General features: G+C 35.2%; 1 protein-coding gene across 13 annotated transcripts in view; it reads right to left on the reverse strand.

Annotated features, from left to right (window-relative positions):
* Positions 1-19,856, reverse strand: part of PSD3 (pleckstrin and Sec7 domain containing 3) — a 746,112-nt gene that overhangs the window by 154,333 nt on the left and 571,923 nt on the right. For all 13 annotated transcript variants that reach the window (XR_005797446.1, XM_040496884.1, XM_040496672.1 and 10 more), the window contains one exon: positions 3,002-3,195. Coding sequence is in view for 12 of the 13 variants with exons in the window: in XM_040496884.1 (XP_040352818.1) it covers positions 3,002-3,195 (194 nt within the window). In the remaining variant the exon portion in view is untranslated. The remainder of the gene's footprint in view (positions 1-3,001; positions 3,196-19,856) is intronic.

The following is a 19,856-nucleotide window of genomic DNA, read 5'->3' on the forward strand; positions in this document are numbered from 1 at the left end:
TGTCTTGGCATTTTATCTAAGTTTCTATCCTCTTTTGTATATTAGAAAACTCCATTAGGTTTCCTGCTTCTAAGAATAATGGCTTTATGAAAGAGATCATATAGTGCCCAGGGCCTGGTACTTCAGAGTGTGATGTGTGCACTCTGCTGTTCTTTTCTGGCTGCTGTATCCTTCAGGCCAGTTGTCTGTCTTGCCTGCAGTTGACAGTGTTTGGTCTTTGGCCAGAATCAAGTTTTAACTAGGTATATTCTGGTCTGCTTGCTAAATGAGATATGATACTACTTCCACCTGAACTAAAGTCCTACAGAATTCTCTGGTTGGGAGCCATGGTGTGGGCAGGGGTTTCTGCTGGTGTTCTATGGAAAGGGAACCATGCTAGGATGGGAGAAAGCTTGACCAAGAAGGGCAGTAGTGTCAGAGCCCAGGGGTGTGGGGCTTGGTATAAGTAGGTTAGGCAGCCAGTGTTGATGCTATGCTGCTTCCCACAAATGGCTCTGTGTTTATGCTGAGGGCAGGGGAGGGAAATGGCACCAGCCAGCTCCTTTCTTCAAGGAAAGGAGTCCCTGTGCATGCTGTCTATCAGGAAAGCAAGCTGAGAAGAGTGAATAATCTCCCCTCTGTGTGTTCTAGGCGTGTTTCAGATTGCTGTATCCACACTGTCTGCCTCCAGGTTGTTAGCCTGTGGTGCCCTCTGAGCTGTATCACAGCCAAGCCTGCTAGTCTTAAAATTCCAGGCTTTAGGGATGTGGTGTGGGCAGGGGCCTGTCACTGGTCTTCCAGGGGAGGGTCCCACCTAGGCAGAAATTCTTAGGTTGCTAAAAAGACAAAAGTCCTATGACTTACTGTCCTAATCAATCTGAAGTACTCAAAGGAGTTAACTAAGGCTTTAAAGTAGTTATATTGGCAGAAAAACCTAGTGTGATATAAGAGTTCTGTCTCAACTGCTAAGCAACTCCTAGATTTTGTACCTATACTCATATAAAAGTGGGCTAATAAGGGAGTAGAGCTTCCAGCAAGGGAATTTTCTCCAGTAATCCTCCAAGATGGCACAGGGAAACATGAAACAAAGAAAATGTCATTGATAGGCTGAATCTGGGGACTCTTTGGAATAAGCTAACCAATTATGTCAATCCATCGCTAGGGAAGGGACTCAATGAAAAAAGACTCAATTAGGTTAACTTTGTTATCCTTATGAGGCAGAATGTAGAAAATTACATGGAATAAGTGATAGCTATCTTGCTATTTTTGCTTTTTTGAACTGTTAAATTGCAGTTATTCTGTTTTTTGCTTCTATTACTTTACATGAAGTATGTCAGACATTTGTATATTTTTAATTTAGCCTATAAGTGAATTTACATCCCTATCTGAGACAAAATGGACACCAATCAGCTAATTTTAATCTTGGAGATGAGAGTCACTTCCAGGCATGGCATGTGGGACAGAGAATGAGTGTATCTGTGGTTATAAATGGAAAACTGTACTAGGTTCAGCAAAAGCACCATTTGAACTGGATGGAGAAAGGGTGTGTGTGTATGCTGGCAACAAAGAAATGAATACCATTGTTTTATCTACCAAAAAGATCCCCTTTTCTGTATTTTATTCATTCTTGAGGGAACTTTTCTATTTGCATTCAACCAAGTGTGTGCTGTCAATCACAGTATTCCATACCTCTGTAATACAAATCAGAATCTTGCCACATAAGTATATTATGGTATAAGTAGGTTAGGCAGGAATTTAGGAATTCCTAAATTCAAAGTTAGGAAACAAGAATACTTTGGTGACAAAATTGAACACATAAAGTAATGCTGCTAATAATTATGTATCTAGCCATGTGAAAGAGCCCTGTTGTAAGGAATACAGGTGACATGCACTATAATGCAGAGACAATATAATAAAGTGTCCTGGTGATAATTCTTCATTTTAAGTGTGGCCTTGCCCTTTTTTCATAAGCCAGTCAGATTTTCTGTCACTTGCAACTACAAGAGTCCTGACACAATGCTCTTAGAAAAAATCAAGTAGTCTAGTAGGCTAGTATATAGAGTGCACAGGAAATATGGTAGAGGTACTCCTAAGAAACTTGGAAAAACTGAGAAACTTAGTCAGCATCTTCAGTCAGTTCCAAAGCCACTCTATTACAGTCTTTCTCTTGACTGTAACCTAACAGAAAGTACTACCACAGTAAGAAAAAGTCACAGATGGAAATAGTGATAATGTCCATCCAAGCACTGCATGTTTGCATCTGTAGGTAGGTAAGGATACCCTAAAGGTTTAACCTACTAATTGTGAGCATACATACCAGCTTACCTTAGCCTGTTCAACTATATCAAATTGCTATTTCACTCTACATAGGCTATTCTAAGCACAGAAACATACTTCATTTCTTCCAAATTTCAAACACTATTATCTGTTATAGGTAACTATGTCTCATACTTCACAAAGCTATCAGATGGGACTCTAATTTCCCAATACTAATTATACCATGCATGCCTATGTTGCACCTATCCATCTTCCACAAAGGCCAATCATTCAAATGTGCATAGACTGCAATTCTTTCCCTTCCTGTTTTGTTTCTGGGATCTTACATTATTGATTATTCTATGTGTTATAAATTAATTCTTCCCCACAACCATGAGAGATGTAAACTCCATGAAGACAGATACCTTTTCCATCGTATTCATTGCTATATTTTTGATGCCTAGCACATAAGTACTCAAAATTATTTGTTGAAGGCAAGAGTAAATAAATGAATAAAAAGCTAGAAAGGAATAATCTGTAAGAGGTCTTCCATTTCTGAAGTTCTATAATTCTACTTGGAGAAGATCAAGCATGACAATGGATTTCTGAGGGTTAGAGGCATCATCAAACTTCAGTAATACTTTTCTAGACAAACCTAATATAATTTTTCTTTATCCTTGACTTTACTTCAGATAAATTCACTTAAATTTTGAGCCTCAAGATGAAATAATTAAAATAGAAAATGACAATAACAAATTATGCTTACTCTTCTTCCCATCCATATCTGCATGGATTTTCCGAGCCAAGAATCCACTTTTGTATACAGCAGCATTTGGGTCATGAGGAATGTCTAAGAATGGGTTGGTAGTACTCCCAATACGACTGATGGTCTTTGGATGTGTTCCATTAGCCTTCTCATCAGTTCCTTCAGTTGGAGATTTTTTTTTCTCCTCATCATCTCTAAAGGGAGAAAACACAGTTTGAGCACCTAACACAATATTCAATGAACAAAGTTATTTAGTGTAATAAACTATCATGTTTTCCAATAGTCCATCAGTCTTGATAAAAACACTATAATAAGAGCTATCACTTACTGTGTGTCTGTGTCAAATATTAATGATCATAAAGATCTTGTAAGATGGATAATAGTATCCTATATTACAGATAAGGAAGCAAACTCAGAGAGTTTAAATAAATTCCCAAGGCCACGGATCTAGTAATCAAAGAGAGATGGTAAGGTAATGATTGCAAAATCTCTAAAGCCTTTGCTCTTTCTACCCACTACCTTCATACTTGTCTTCTTTCAAAAGAGGATTCTTTTGCTGAAATCATGATTTTGATTTTGATTTTTACATGTTTTAGCACATCGCCAAGTACACAGAATACAATGAATAATTTTAGATTAAGTACAATGAATAATACTGAACTATATCCACCAAATAATCTCTTATATTGAAACCCCCAGTAAAGCTATCAATGTGGTAGGATGGTGGCGTCATTTAGTACTTTGGTATCTTCTAGCTACAATTTTCTCAACTGCCATAAAAATGTGGGGCACCACTGAGAAAACCAATTTCCCAGTCTTTTGTGAATCTCTGTTCCTTCAAGCAGGGCAAATCTTTTAATGTACACTTAGTATGAAGTTTGCAGAAAATGGATGCTTACATTCAATTAATAAAGAGGAGTGAAATGAAGATGAAAGCTAATAGACTGATAAACTGCTGAAAAACACAACACCAAATTAAGAACATTTGTCTTATTTCACCTGTTTCAATTTCTTGGCTTACCTTTGTTTTTACTGTTTATTAGACACTCATGATTAAAGATTTTTGATTAAAACTTCAAAATAACCACCACGAAAATATATTTAAAATAAACCACAAAATTAACAATTATCAAAGTTGTGCATTTGGTGATCAAATTAAAAATGTGGTTTTTTTCTCCATTGCTATTTGATTATTTGAAGATAATCTTTTGTCTTCCTGCTTTAAAAATTTTTTATCACTACATTTTGTAAATTTAATTGCAGTATGTCTTGGTGTTGGCCGGCTTTTTTGCTTTGGATGGGAGTTTTCTGTCTCCTGGATCTGGATGTCTTTTTCCTTTCCCAGATTAGGGATGTTTTCACCTATTCTTCCCTCAAATAAATTTTCTGCCCCCTTTTCTGTCTTCTTCTTTTGGCACTCCTATAATGTTATTATGCTTGATTGAACCACTGAGTTCCCTAAGTCCATTCTCGTGTTGCATAATTCTTTTGTTCAGCTTCGTTTCTTTCAATTATTTTGTCTTCTAGGTCATTGTTCCTCTACTACTTATAGCCTGCTGTTCATTGCATCAAGCATGTTTGTAACCTTGTTTATTGAACTCTTATCTCTGAATGGTTCTGTTTTCACTTTTTTATTTCTGTGGCAAGGGTCCCCTGGATGTGTTCTATACTTTTTTTAAGCTCAGTGACTATCCTTATAATTGTTGCTTTAAATTCTCAATCATGAATGTTACTTATATCTTTTTCTTAGATATCTGGCTGTGGATGTAATTTGTTCTTTTATTTAGTATAAATTCCTCTATCTTGACATTTTGTCTAAGGTTTTGTCTTTTTTTCTGTGCTAGAAAAGCTAGTTATTTTTCCTGCTCCTGAAAGCAATGGCTCCTTAAGGAAGAGAATATGTAATGTCCTGGACCTGGTGATTCAGGGATTTTCTCTGGTGTGTGCTGTCTCTGCTCTGCTATTGTGCTTTGGCTGCTGTATCCTTCAGGCTGGTCATCTGCAGAGGCTCTCCTTGCCTTCTGTGAGCAGTGTTTGTTCCCTGGTCTGAATGTGGCAAGTTTTATGTAAATTTGCACTGGTCTACTTGTAAAATCAGACCTGACACAACCTCCACAAGAACACTATGGTCAGTAGACATGGTATGGGCAATGGTTTCTGCTGGTCATCTGGGGTTGGGGCCCACCATGCTGGGAATGAGGCATGCTTGCCTGGTAAGGGCTGTCCCACCATAATGTAGGGAGTTAGGGCCTGGTGTATGCAAGTTAGGCAGCCAGTGTTGGCAATATGCTACTTCTGGTAGGTGGCTGTGTTTTTGCTGAGGGGTTGGGGATGGAATTGGCACTAGCCAGCTCCTTTGTTCCTGAAGAGATATCTTTGTGAATGCTTCCCATCAGGCACATGCCCCAAGAGTGAATAATCTCCCTCTTGGGTGCCCCAGGCATTTTTCAGATTGCTGCTTCCATGCTGTTGCCTTTGGTTGGTTTGCCTGCCTTCTCGAGCAGCACATTGCCCTCTGGACTATATCCCAGGCAAGCATCCTGACCTTTAAAAATCCAGGCTCTTGGGTCACTTGGGAGGCTTAGTCAGTTAAGTATCTGACTTTGGCTCAGGTGATGATCTCAAGGGTCATGGGTTGGAGACCGGTATTGGGCTCTATGCTGAAAGTGCAAAGCCTGCTTCAGGTTCTCTGTTTCCCTCTCTCTCTGCCCCTCCTCTCTTGCTCTCTTGCTCTTAAAAACAAACATTTAAAAAAAAAATACAGGTTCTAAGCAAGTTCTCATGATATCCAGCCCGTCTTGTTTTCCAAGGCAATAGCTTTGAGGCAATATTCTCCTTGTGTGTTGCTCTCTCTCTCTCATCCTTTTCTGTGACCACAATTCTCTCCCCTCTGTAGCATCTGGAATCAGTTTCTCCCCTAAACCATATCTCCGTACTTCCTACATTCTTTGATGAGGATTCTTCTCTCCCTTAAGTTGTGGAGTTTGTTGTCAGTCTTCATGTCAATTTCTGGGTTATTTAGGATGATCTGATAGTTATCTAGTTGTGTTCATAGGACAACATGAGCCTAGGATCCTCCTACTCTGCTGTCATCCTCCTCTCCCTCTGGAATTACTGATTTATGCATGTAAGAGATTTAATTATTTATTCATTTATTTAAAATTAATGGCCACTATTGATTTTCACAAAACTATCTTCCGAAGGCTGCAAAAATCCTGGAAAATCATAATTAGTTACTGTATGGATCAGATTTCCTCTTCTATGTTGCTTTATTAAAAATTGTTTTGCATGTAGTTGACCATTTAATGTGAGATATTTAAAGTATATAGTATGAGGATTTAATATACATCATGAAAGGGGTCCCTCATTGAGTTAACACACTCCTCACCTCACACTTATATATATATATATATATATATACACACATATATATATAAATTTATATGTATATATATAAATATATACATATATATAAAATATATATACACACTTATACATATATAAATATGTGAAATTATATGTATATATAAATATATACATATATAAAAATATATGTATATATATATATAAATTTTGTGTGAAGATATGTAAATTCTATTCTCAGAAAATTTCAACTATTCAATGCACTGTTATCAACTGTACTCAGCATGTTATACATTACTTCCTTAGATTGTATCCATCTTATAACTGAGAAGTTTATATTCTTTTACCACTTGTTCCCTACTTCCCTCACAACTCAACTCTTGAAAGTGACATATTCTTCACTGTTGTAAATTCAACTTTCTTTTAAAATTCCACATATTACAATACAACAAGGGATACCATGTAGTATTTGTCTTTCTCTGTCTTCAGTTAGCATAATGGCTTCCAGATTCATTCATGTCTACTACCTATGACAAGATTTCACTCTTTTATAAGGGTGCGTAATATTCCATGGTGTATATATAGTTGTATCCATACATCTGTAGATAGACACTTAGGTTTTCCCCATACTTTGGATATTATAAATAATTCTTCTATAAATATGAGAGTACAGGCAATTCTTTCAGATAATTATTTTGTGTTCTTTGGCTATATATTCAGAAGTGGGATTATTGTAGTTCTATTTTTAATTTGTTGAGGAACCTCCATGCTGTTTGCCATAGCAACTATACAGGTTAACATTTCCACAAACAGTGTAAATATCTTTCCCACTTAGTAGGTTGCCTTTTTATTTTGTTAACGGTTTCCTTTGTTGTGTGGAACTATTTAGTTTGATATGGTCTCACTTAATTTTGCTCTTGTTCCTAAATCTAAAAATTCACTATCAAGACTAATGTCAAAGAGCATACTCTTTAGATTTTCTTCTATGAGCTTTATGGTTTCAGGTCTTATGTTCAAAGATTTAATCCATTTTGAGTTGATTTTTGTGTAAAGTAGAAGACAGAGGTCCAATTTCATTCTCTTCCATGTGGATACCCAATTTTCCTAAAAACCATTTCTTGGACACATAATCTTTTCCCCACTGTATATTCTTGGCTGTCCTGTTAAAAATTAATTGAACAAATTCTATGAGTTTATTTCTAGGCTCTCTATTCTGTTCCATTGATCTGTGTGTCTGTTTTTTACATCAGTGCCAAACTGCTGATTACTATAGATTTGTAATATAGTTTGAAATCAGGAATTATAATGCCTCCAGCTTTGTTCTTCTTTCTGAAGATTGCTGTGGTAAGATATCACAAAAAAGAGAACTACAGGCCAATATTTCTCATTAATATGAGAAACTTGTCAACAAAATATTAGAAAAGTAAAGCCAACAATATATTTAAAAAAAATTATACACCATGGTCAAGTGGGATTTATTCTGTGCATGCAAGTGTGGTTCAATATTTGCAAAACATTCAACAAGATATGTCACAGCAATAAGAGAAAGGATAAAAAAAACACATTTTAATACATGCAGAAAAAGCTTTCTACAAAGTACAATTTTCATTCATGATTAAAATCCTCTGCAAAGTCTGTCTAGAGCTAACATATCTCAATATAATAAAGGCCTCATATGAAAAACCCACAGCCAAAATCATACACAATGGGAAAAAATTGGAGAGCTTTTCTGGTCAGGTGAGGAACAAAACAAGGATGTCCACTTTCACCACTCTTATTCAACATGGTACTGGAAATCCTAGCCACAGAAATTAAACAAAAGAAATAATAGGAATCCAAATTGGCAAGGAAGAAGTAAAACTTTTACTATTTACTATTTGCATATGACATGATAGAAACCCTAAAGACTTCACCAAACAACCACCAGAACTGATAAATGAATTCAGTAAATTTGCAGGATACAAAAATCAATTGAATTCCTATACTCTTATAATGAAACAGCAGAAACAGAAATTAATAATTCCATTTAACAGTAAGATACCTAGCAATAAACATAACTAAAAAGGTGAAAGACCTGTACTCTGAAAACCATAAAACATTGATAAAAAGGGGTGCTATGTGGCCAAGCTGGTTAAATGTGACTCTTGATTTCGGCTTAGGTCATGATCTCACAGTTCACAGAGTTTGAGCCCTGCATCAGGTTTTGCACTGACAGTGCAGACCCTGCTTGGGATTCTCTCTCTCTCTCTTTGTCCTCCGCACACACTCTATCTCAAACTAAACAAATAAAAATTAAAAAAAAAAACACTGATAAAAGAAATTCAAGACAATGTGAAGAAGTGGAAAGACAATCCATGCTCATGGATTGGAAGAACACATTTTTTTAAATGTTTAAACTACTTAAAGCAATCTACAGATTTAATGCAATGCCTATTAAAATACCACCAGCACTTTCTACAAATCTGGAATTAAGAATCCTTGGGTGGCTCAGTTGGTTAAGCATCCAACTCTTGATTTTGGCTCAGTTTGTGAGATTGAGCCCCACATTGGGCTCTGTGCTGGCAGCGTAGAGCCTACTTGGGTTTCTCTCTCTCCCTCCCCTGCTGTCTCCCTCAAAATAAACACACTTTAAAAAAAAAGAATCCTAAAATTTGTATAGAACCACAAAAGTTTACTCCAAATAGCCAGAGCAATCTTGAAAAAGAAATACAAAACTGGATATATTACAATTCCAGACTTCAAGTGATATTACAAAGCTGTAGTATTCAAAATAGTATGGTACTGGCATAAATACAGACACGTGGATCAATGGAACATAATAGAAAACTCAGAAATGAACTTAGAACCGTATGATCAACTAATCAACAAGGCAGGAATCAATATACAATGGGAAAAAGACAGTCATTTTAAAAGTTTTTATTTAAATTCCAGTTAGTCAACACACTGTGTAATATTAGTTCCAGGTGTACAAAATAGTAATTCAACACTTCCATACATGACTCGGTAGTAATCATGCCAAAGTGCACTCCTTCATCCTCATCACTTGTTTAACCCATCCCCCAATCTGCCTCCCATTCTGGTAACCATCAGTTTGTTCTCTATAGTTAAGAGTCTGTTTCCTGGTTTGCTCCTCTTTTTTCCCCTTTGTTCATTATTTTTGTTTGTTTGTTTCTTAGATTCTGCATATGAGTGAAACCATACAGTGTATATCTCTCTGACTTATTTGATTTAGTATAATACTTTCTAACTCCATCCATATCATTGCAAATGCAAGATTTCTTTCTTTTTGATGGCTGAGTAATATTCCATAGTGTGTGTGTGTGTGTGTGTGTGTGTGCGCACACACACACACAATGTCTTCTTTTCATTCATTAGTCAATGAACACTTGGGCTGCTTTAAAATGTGGCTATTATAGATAATGCTGCTGTAAACATCAAAGTGCATGTATCTCTTCCAATTAGTGTTTTTGTATCCTTTGGGTAAATACCTAGGAGTGCAATTCCTGAATCTTAGGCATCTGGTTCTATTTTTTTTAAGGTTTATTTTATTTTTGAGAGAGAAGAGAGACAGAGCGTGAGTCAGGGAGGGGGAGAGAGAGAGATGGAGACACAGAATCTGAAGCAGGCTCCAGGCTCTGAGCTGTCAGCCCAAAGCCCGATGTGGGGTTTGAGCTCATAGACTGTGAGATCATTACCTGAGCTGAAGTTGGTGCTCAACCAACTGAGCCACCCAGGTACCCCAGGGTAGTTATATTTTAACTTTTTGAAGAACCTGCATGCTGTTTTCTACAGTGGCTGCACCAGTTTGCATATCTACCAACAGTGTGAGATGCTTCCCCTTTCTCTGCATCCTTGCCCCTGTTGTTTCTTGTACTGTTAATTTTAGCCATTCTGAGAGGTATGAGGTTATTATCTTATTGTAGTTTTGAGTTGCATTTCCCTGATGACAAGTGAGGCTGAGCATAATTTCATGTGTCTGTTGCCCATCTGTATATCTCCTTTGTAAAAATGTCCATGTCTTCTGCCCATTTTTTAACTGGATTATTTGCTTCTTGGGTTTTGAGTTTAATAAATTCTTTATATATTTTGGATACTCATCCTTTATCAGTTATGTCATTTGCAAGTATCTTCTATTCTATAGGTTACCTTTCAGTTTTGTGGACTGAAGATAGTCTCTTCAACAAATGGTGCCAGGAAAACTGGATAGATACATGCAAAAGAATGCAACTGGACCATTTTTTTCACCATACACAAAAATAAACCTAAAATGGATTAAAGGCCTAAATGTGTGAGCCCTAACCATAAAAATCGTAAGAGAAGATAGGCAATAACTTCTCTGACATCAGCTGTACAACATTTTTCTAGGTATGTCTCCTAAGGCAAGGGAAACAAAAACAAAAATAAGCTATTGGAAATAGATCAGAATGAAAAACATCTGCACAGTGAAGGGAATAATCAGCAAAATTGAAAGGCATGTAATACACACACATACACAGATGCACTCATGCTCACCCTGGAATATTACTCAGCCATAAGAAAGAATGAAATCTTGCTATTTGCAACAACATGGTTGGAGGTAGAGAGTATAATGCTAGGCCAAGTAAGTCAGTCAGAGAAAGACAAATGATCTTGCTCATGTGTGGAATTTAAGACACAAAACAAATGATTACAGGAAAAATAAAAAGAGAAAACCGAAGAACAGATTCTTAACAATAGCAAACAAACTGATGGTTACCAGAGGGGAGATGGGTAGGTTTATAGGTGAAATAGGGGAAGGGGATTAAAGAGTATACAATAAAGAATATATAATAAATAAAATAAAATTTAAATAAAGAGTTAAATAGGTTTGGCTATTTGACATCTTTTGTGGTTCCAGGCAAATTTTAGGAGTGTTCTATTTTTGTGAAAAAGTGGTATTGGAATTTTGATAGGGATTGAACTGAATCCATAGATTGCTTTGTGTGGTACAGAGACGTTAGCAATATAATTATGCCAAGCAGTAGACACAAAATATTTTTCCCATTTATTTGTGCCCTCTTCACTTTCTTTTATCAGTGCCTTATAGTTTTCAGTGTACAGTCTTTCACTTCCTTCATTAAATTTATTCCTGGGGCACCTGGGTGGCTGAGTCAGTTAAGTGTCTGACTTCGGCTCAGGTCATGATCTCACAGTCCATGAGTTCAAATCCTGTGTTGGGCTCTGTGCTGACAGCTCAGAGCCTGGAGGCTGCTTCAGATTCTGTCTCTGTCTTTCCCTGCCTCTCCCCTACTTGCACTCTCTCTCTCTCTCTCAAAAAAATGAATAAAACATTAACACTTTAAAAAATATTTATAACTAAGTATTTTACTGGTTTGGATCCTGTTATACTTGGGATTTACTTAACATCTGTTCTGATAGTTCACTGACATAACACAGAAACACAAATGATTTTTTGTATATTGATTTTACATATATTGTGCAACTTTACTGAGTTCATTTATTAAATCTACTAGTGATTCTGTTGAAGTCTATAGGGTTTTCTAGTCTTAATGTCATTTGTAAACAGAGATAATTTTACTTCTTTTTAAACTTTTTAAAATATTTTTTAAAAGTTTATTTATATATTTTTGAGAGAGACAGAATGAGCAGAGGAGGGGCAGAAAGACAGGGAGACAGAGGATCCAAGCAGGCTCTGTGCTGTGAGCAGAGAGCCTGATGTGGAGCTCAAACTCACAAACCTTGAGATCCTATCTAAGCTGAAGTCAGAAGCTTAACCAACTGAGCCACCCAGGCGCCCCATTTCTTCCTTTTTGATTTGTATGCCTTTTATTTCTTTCTTTTTTTTTTTTTTTTTTTTGCCTAACTCCTCTGGCTAAGGCTTCCAGTACTATATTGAATAAAATATCAAGAGTGGGCATCCTTGGGTATTGTTCCTGATCTTAGTGGAAATGATTTTAGCATTTCACTGTTGAATAGGCTATAAGATATGCAGTTGTCACATTTAGCCCTGACTATGTTGAGGTACATCCTCTGTACCTAGTTTGTTGAGAGGTATCTTAAAAAAAATGTTAAATATTATCAAATGCTTTTTCTGAGTTTACTGAAACAAAAATACAGTTTTTATACTTCATTTTGATCATGAAGTATATCACATTTATTGATTTGCAATGTTGAACCATCTGTGCATCTCTGGAATAAATCCCATCTTATCATGGAGTATGATCTTTTCAATGTGCTGTTGCATTCAGTTTGCTAATATTTTATTGAGGATCATTTGCCTCTATGTTTATCAGGAATGGACTCCCCCCCCCCCTCCCCCCCACCCATCCTTGTCTGGCTGTGGTATCAGGACAATGCTGGCTTTGTAAAAGATTTTTAAACTTTTCCCTCCTCTTTGTTTTTTGGAATAGTTTTAGAAGGACTGGCATTAATTCATTGATGTTTGGTAGAATTCACCAGGGAAAACATCAGGTCTTGGACTTTATTTTTTGGGAAGTATTTGCTTGCTGATTCAATCTCCTTAATAGTAATGGGTCTGTTGGTTTTTCTGTTTTTTTTTTTTTTTGTTGTTGTTTTGTTTTGTTTTGTTTTTCATGATTTAGTCGTGGCAGGGTGCTTATTTCTAGGGATTTAATTTTCTTTTTTACTCTGATTTGTTGGCATATAATAGTCTTTTATGATTGACTATATTTCTATGATATCAATTATAATGTATGTTTCATTTCTAATTTTCTTTGAGTCCTCTTAAGTCTATTTTGCTTAACTTTTTAAAAACTGAGCTCTTTGTCTCATTGATCTTTTCTATTGTCTTTTTTAGACTCTATTTCTACTCTGACTTTAGTTATTTTTTTTCTTCTAATTTAGGGTTTAGTTTGTTCTTTTTCTAATACCTTGAGGTATAAGGTTGTTTATTTGAGATCTTACCTTTAACTTAATGTAGGCATTAATTACTATAAACTACACTCTTAGAATTGCTTTTCATATATCCCATAAGTTTGGTATGTTGTATTTTCATTTTCATCTGCCTCAAGATATTTTTGGGGGACACCTGGGTGGCTCACTCAGTTAAGTGGCTGACTCTTTATTTTGGCTCAGGTCATGTTTTCATAGTTCATGAGTTTGAGCCACACATTGGGCTCTGTGCTGACAGTGGGGGGCCTGCTTGTGATTCTCTCTCTTCTTCTCTCTCTGCCCATCCCCCACTCTCTCTCTCACTCCGAGAAAATAAACTAAAAAAAATTTTTTAATGTATTTTTTATCTCTCTTCTAAAAGTTATCTGGGTTATTTCTACTTCCTATGTTTTATTTTTATAATGAAAAATTATTTGTGTTTGTAAATAGCATCATGATAATAATATGAAAATACAGTGTTATAGATATTTCATAGTTTGGAATCAATCCAGAAAGAAGATTCCTAGTATTCAAATAGATTATTCTACTGTCACCATAAAGATTTAATACTGTTAAGATACACATTTGTATTCATTTGAAAAACAACAACAAAAAAATCCCTTGCATAAAAAAAAAAGAATTGCAGTTTCACATTCAAATATTGCATGTTTAAAATCATTCCATTCTGTGTAGTGTCTTACATAAGTTTTTGTTTGTGCAACTGACAATACAAAGCAAATTTCAATATGAGCAAGCCAAAATCCCTTTACCTGAAAAAATTATATCTCCTAATTTCACCTGTATACAAAGCACATACAAATATTAGACATTTTTTCACTATACCATTCTATATTATTATATTGTCATCAGAAATATAAATTTTGATAGGTTTGATTATATTAAATTTATTTTTAATGTGTATCAGCCACATGCCTAAAAGAGACCACATGATACACATGGCTATTTCTTTATTTTTTTTTTTAACATTTATTCATTTTTGAGAGATAAAGAGAGGCAGAACATGAGTAGGAGAGGGGCAGAGACACAGAATCTGAAGCAGGCTCCAGGCTCTGAGCTATCAGCACAGAGCCTGACGTGGGGCTCGAACTCACCAACCATGAGATAGATCATCACCTGAGCTGAAGTTGGAGGCTTAACCAACTGAGCCACCCAGGCGCTCCACACATGGCTATTTCTAAAGCAATTGTGACTGATTTAAAATTAGTAAGTCCAAGACAAAAATCACAGTAAATTTTTCAGTTTTTCTTTTTCCATGCAGTGGTATTTTAAGATGATCACATTCAAAGTACTATTTTCTCATTCTGAAGGAGAAAAATAGGATACAGTTTAAGAGTTAAGAAGTTATTAACTGCCTGACCTCAAAATTTATTTATAAAGTTGCCCTCAATATTTGGTGATTACTAATTTTGCAGGGTTTTGAGCTGTGGGTAGAAAAAACAACCATTACCCTGGGAATTATGTTAAGTATTTTAAAAATGAAGAGCTATAAGAAATTACTACTATATACATTGTTTCCAAGCTTGTTCTTTTAAACTGTTTAATATTTTGCAGGGAGTAAACAAAATCTGAGTATGAAGTTGATGAAGCATAATTCTGCTTTATAAATTTTAATGTATAATATTTATTATAAAGTATATCCACTGGAATGGTGGAATTTTTTTTATAAACACATAGTATGTAAAACTTAGACTGTGTATCACAATGTAGTCAGCCTAGGCATTCTGTTTAATTTTATACTTTGGATGGCTACACAGTTTTGTAAAAATTCTCATTCATAAAAAAAAGTGGCTATAGATAATAAAAGTTTTTAAGTTGCCTACTTCTTAAACAGAGTACTGTAAATAGCAAAGTGAGAGAGAAATAAACAAACACTATTCTGAGATCTATAAAAGCAATAATATGCTGTACAAAATATAAGTGTACAAAAATTTCCTAACATGTAATGCCTTTTGTAGTTTAAGCTAAAAGTTTAAAACACTTTTTAAAATGAATGTGGAATCAGATTGTTTTAAAATCCTGAAGCACTATGGAAAACCCTTTAATTTCAGTCAACACAAACACAATTTCAAAAGCACTGTACTTAGAGTTAGCATCAAAGGCATGTCCCACTTAATGCAAGTAATTCATTTCTGGAAATCACTGTCAGGTCAAAAAATGGCAAATGGGAGCCTAGTCCCTGGTACTTGAAAGGGAAAAAAGTAATATAGTGTATTACATGTCAATCTCAGTTTCTTAAGAAGTGGCTAAAGCACAGTAAGGATGCCTATATACAAACAACAATCATTCATACAGGATATAAGGTGCTTAAAATATTGCTTCCATACCCCCAAATAATTGTGTTTTTAAACAAATAAATACTTTTTATGCTTCCTACCTCTTTTTGCATAAGTAACATCCTAGTTTAAGAAAATTATTTAACGACAACTGGGCATACTTTTCAAAATGACTACATGACTGTCCTCCAATTGTAATGTCATTTGAGACTTACCACACGTATTGTGTTAATATGTTGTACTGAGTTTTGGGGATACAATTATAATTTTTCTTTATATAAACATCAACCAAAAGAAGCTTGTAGAGTTACAATGTTTAACATGGTAGCCACTGGCCAATTCTATTGAGAACTTGAAAGTGGATAATCCAAATTGAGATGTCTAGTAAGTGAAAAAATATACACCAGATTTCAAAAGATTTAGTACAAAAAAAGGGAAGAAATGTTTCAATAGTTTTTTATTCTGATTACATACTGAAATGATAATATTCTGGATATACTGGATTAAATTTAAAAATACATTATAAAATTAATTTCATTGATTTCTTTTTTCTTTTATAATATGACACTAAAAATTTTTAAATTATATTATGTGGTATGCACTACATTTCTTTTAGACAGGGCTGTTGTTGGAGCAGCTTGTATATTCTATGATATCTGAGTATTAAAAAAATAGGACAACAATAAAAGAAATGTTCAAAGAGTACAGCTCAGTAAAACTCTGAAAATAAGTGAGGGTTGAAAATATTCAATCCTGCAAAGCAAGTATTTTTTGACATTTTGAAAATTAATGAAATGACCTTGTCAAGCTCTGAGAGTAAAAATCTACTGTAGTCTGAGATGCAGACTGGCTCCATCTGGTGGTGGCTGTTTTTTTTTTTTTTTTTTTTTTTTTTTTTTTTTTTTTTTTGGTGGTGGGGGGGATGCTTAAATATGCATGGCTCTCTGTTGGCTGGGACTTACAGGATGCAAATGACAACAGATAAAGTGAAGATCTTCTACGTTGACAGCCACACCTCCACCCCTGCAGTATGCCCTCCTTCTCTATTTTTCCTGCCCATCTTCCCATATCTACCTAGTCCCCAGAATCTATGCCAGAGCTCCATTTGAGATATGGGATTGGCACAGAATAGGAACCAATTACTTTATATCTGGATCCCTGACTGCATCATTGTGGGATTTTACTGTTTTTGTAGATACCCTAAGTGCCAGTGCTTCCCCATAAGGGAGATTGTTTCCACCATATACACATGAAGATATAAATTAGTATTTTGAAAAAAAATAATTCTATAAATAAAGTTAGCTCATTTCATAAAAGAGCTCACCTAACTAGGAATTTTCTGTGTAACTGAATGGCTAAAGAATTTTCAAGATTATGGTACTTTGTTATAGTAAAATGGAGGAGACACAACAGGGCTGTCCTGATTGTAAAAACAATGATTCATACCTGGATATTTTGTACATTTAAAAAAGAATCATAGTGGAGTATTTCTACTGAGCTTCCAGACATCTCAAAACCTTACAACCTACAAGTCTCCCAAACAATCTTCACACTAATCTATTCTCTCAGTAATCAAGTGTATAACTCACAGAATGTCTAAGTCCACTACTAGGTGGTGCAGTTCAAGAATGACAAAAACTGTACTGCTGAGCAGATAACCTTTCTACTTCTATGTTCTTTCTAAAAGGCAACTATAAATCATTAATTTCCTACATTTCACCTTACTCAAAACAGGTAATTTACTGTGAAACAAAAAAATCAGCCAAGAAATCATACAAATCCACTAGAGTCCTGTATTTCAAAGGAATTCCACAAAGAATGGAAAACAAGTGTTTCCTAAAATTTACAAAAGCTGACTAACATTGCATTGATCCAGACACTGAGCATATTTTAAAATATCTATTCTGATAAGTCTCATCATAGTGGAGTTTCAGTTTTAACAAAGTAATTATGCTAGAACAAACTCAAAAATTAAATGATCTCAAAGGGCCTCAGCTATGTGGAATTCAAATACTGAAGTCAAATATAAATTGGTGGTGCTTGTGTGTGTCTGTGTGTCAGTAGGGGGTGAGAAGTAACAGAAGAATAGAAAACAAAAACATTTTCCACAGCAAAATTGAAATATTATTCAATTGCACTCTGGGGCGCCTGGGTGGCGCAGTCGGTTAAGCGTCCGACTTCAACCAGGTCACGATCTCACGGTCCGTGAGTTCGAGCCCCGCGTCGGGCTCTGGGAGGATGGCTCAGAGCCTGGAGCCTGTTTCCGATTCTGTGTCTCCCTCTCTCTCTGCCCCTCCCCCGTTCATGCTCTGTCTCTCTCTGTCCCAAAAATAAATAAACGTTGAAAAAAAAAATAAGCAATTGCACTCAATGTGAAATCATCACTAAAAATGTGATATTGGAGTTAGACAATAAAGATTAGTTCACCAGGCAGAAAAATTGAAGAGGGTACTTTCAGAATTTACATTTATATGTGCATTTCCTTTTTTAAAAAAATTTACCATTTTAAAATGGTACAGTTCAGTGGCATTAAGTACATTCACATTGTTGTGAAGCCAACACATCTCCAGAATTTTCATCATCTCAAACTGAAGCTCTACACCCATTAAATAACAACTTCTCACTTACTCCTTCCCCAGCCACTAGCAACCACCATTCCATTTTCTCTCTGTATGAACTTCACTATTCTAGGTATACCTCATGTAAGTGAAATCATATAGTATTTGTCTTTTTGTGACTGTCTTATTTCACTTAGCATAGTGTCCTAAAGGTTCATCCATGTTTTAACACGTTTCAGAATTTTCTTCCTTTATAAGGTAACATTCCATTGTGTATGTATTTATGTAGATGTGTGTGTTCACCCATTTTGTTTAAGTATTCATCCAACAAGGAACACTTAGGCTGCTTCCACACTTTGTGTATAATGTTGCTATGAACATGGGTGTAAAAATATCTTGAATCCTTGTTTTCAAATTACTTTGGAAATATACTCAGAAGTACAAGTGCTGGAACATCTGGTAATTCTTTAAATTTTTTGAGGAATTGCTTGCCACAGTGGCCATGCCATTTTACATTCTTTTAGATGGTACAGAGTTCCTTTACTCCACATGTTGCCAACACTTAATTTTTGTTGATTTGATAGCAGGCATCCTAATGGGTACAGGTGGTATCTCATTGAGATTTTGATTTACATTTCCTTAATGATCAGTGATGTTTGAGCATCTTTTCATGTGCTTATGGACCATTTGTACATCTTTGGAGAATTATCCATTGAAGTCTTTTGTACATTATTTAACCAGGGTATTTGTTGTTGTTGTTATATGTTTTTTATTTGGTTGTTAATTGTTTAAGCGTCGACCTTTACATATTATGGATGCTAATCCTTTATCAAATATGTGACTTGCAGGTATTTTGTCCCATTCCATGGGTTACCTTTTCACTCTGTTGATAATGATCACTGGTACACAAAATTTTTTAATTTTAATGGAACCCCACTAACATTTCTTTTGTTGCCTGTATTTTAGCTGTTATATCAAAAAATCACTGCTAAATCCAATGTGATCAAGTTGTTCCCCTTATGTTTCTTCTAAGAGTTTTCTATTTTAGCTCTAACATTTAGAGCTTTTAAATCATTTTAAGATAATTGAATCATTAATTTTTTAATCATTTTAAGACAATTTCTATTTATGATATATATGGTGTATAAGGTTCAACTTCATTTTTTTCTCATGTGTAAGTCCAGTTTTCCAAATGTCAATTGTTGAAGAGAATGTCCTTTCTTCACTGAATGGCCATAGCAACTTGTTGAAAATCATTTGACCACATATGGGAGTGTTGATTTCTGGCTCTCTATTCTATTCCATTAATCTATACATTTGTCTTTATGTCAGTACTGCACTGTTCTGATTACCATGGCTTCGTAGTTAAGTTTTGAAATCATGAAATATAAGGGCTCCAACTTTGTTTTTTTTCAAGATAGTTTTGGCTATCTGGGGTTCCTTCAGATTCCCTATGAATTTTAGAATTTTGCAAAAACAAAAACAAAAATATGTCACTTAGGTATGTGCTCGAACTGCATTGAATGTGTAGGTTGCTATACGCAGAACTGATGCCTTAACAATAAGTTTGTCTTCCAAGCCATGAACACAAGATATTCTTCCACCACCTATTTGTGTTTTTGTTAATTTCAATTCATTTTTAGTCCTGAAACATTTTCACATTCAAGCTGCTTTAGAAAACTATATAGCAGGTAGTTCCTCAAAAATTAAACAATTTTTTGTGTGCCTCAAGGGTGGAGGTGTTCATTGTACAAGTCTTTCATCTTCTTG

Source organism: Herpailurus yagouaroundi, unplaced genomic scaffold (assembly GCF_014898765.1).
Source record: "Herpailurus yagouaroundi ecotype Mexico unplaced genomic scaffold, PumYag 28, whole genome shotgun sequence".
NCBI classification, from domain to species: Eukaryota; Metazoa; Chordata; class Mammalia; order Carnivora; family Felidae; genus Herpailurus; species Herpailurus yagouaroundi.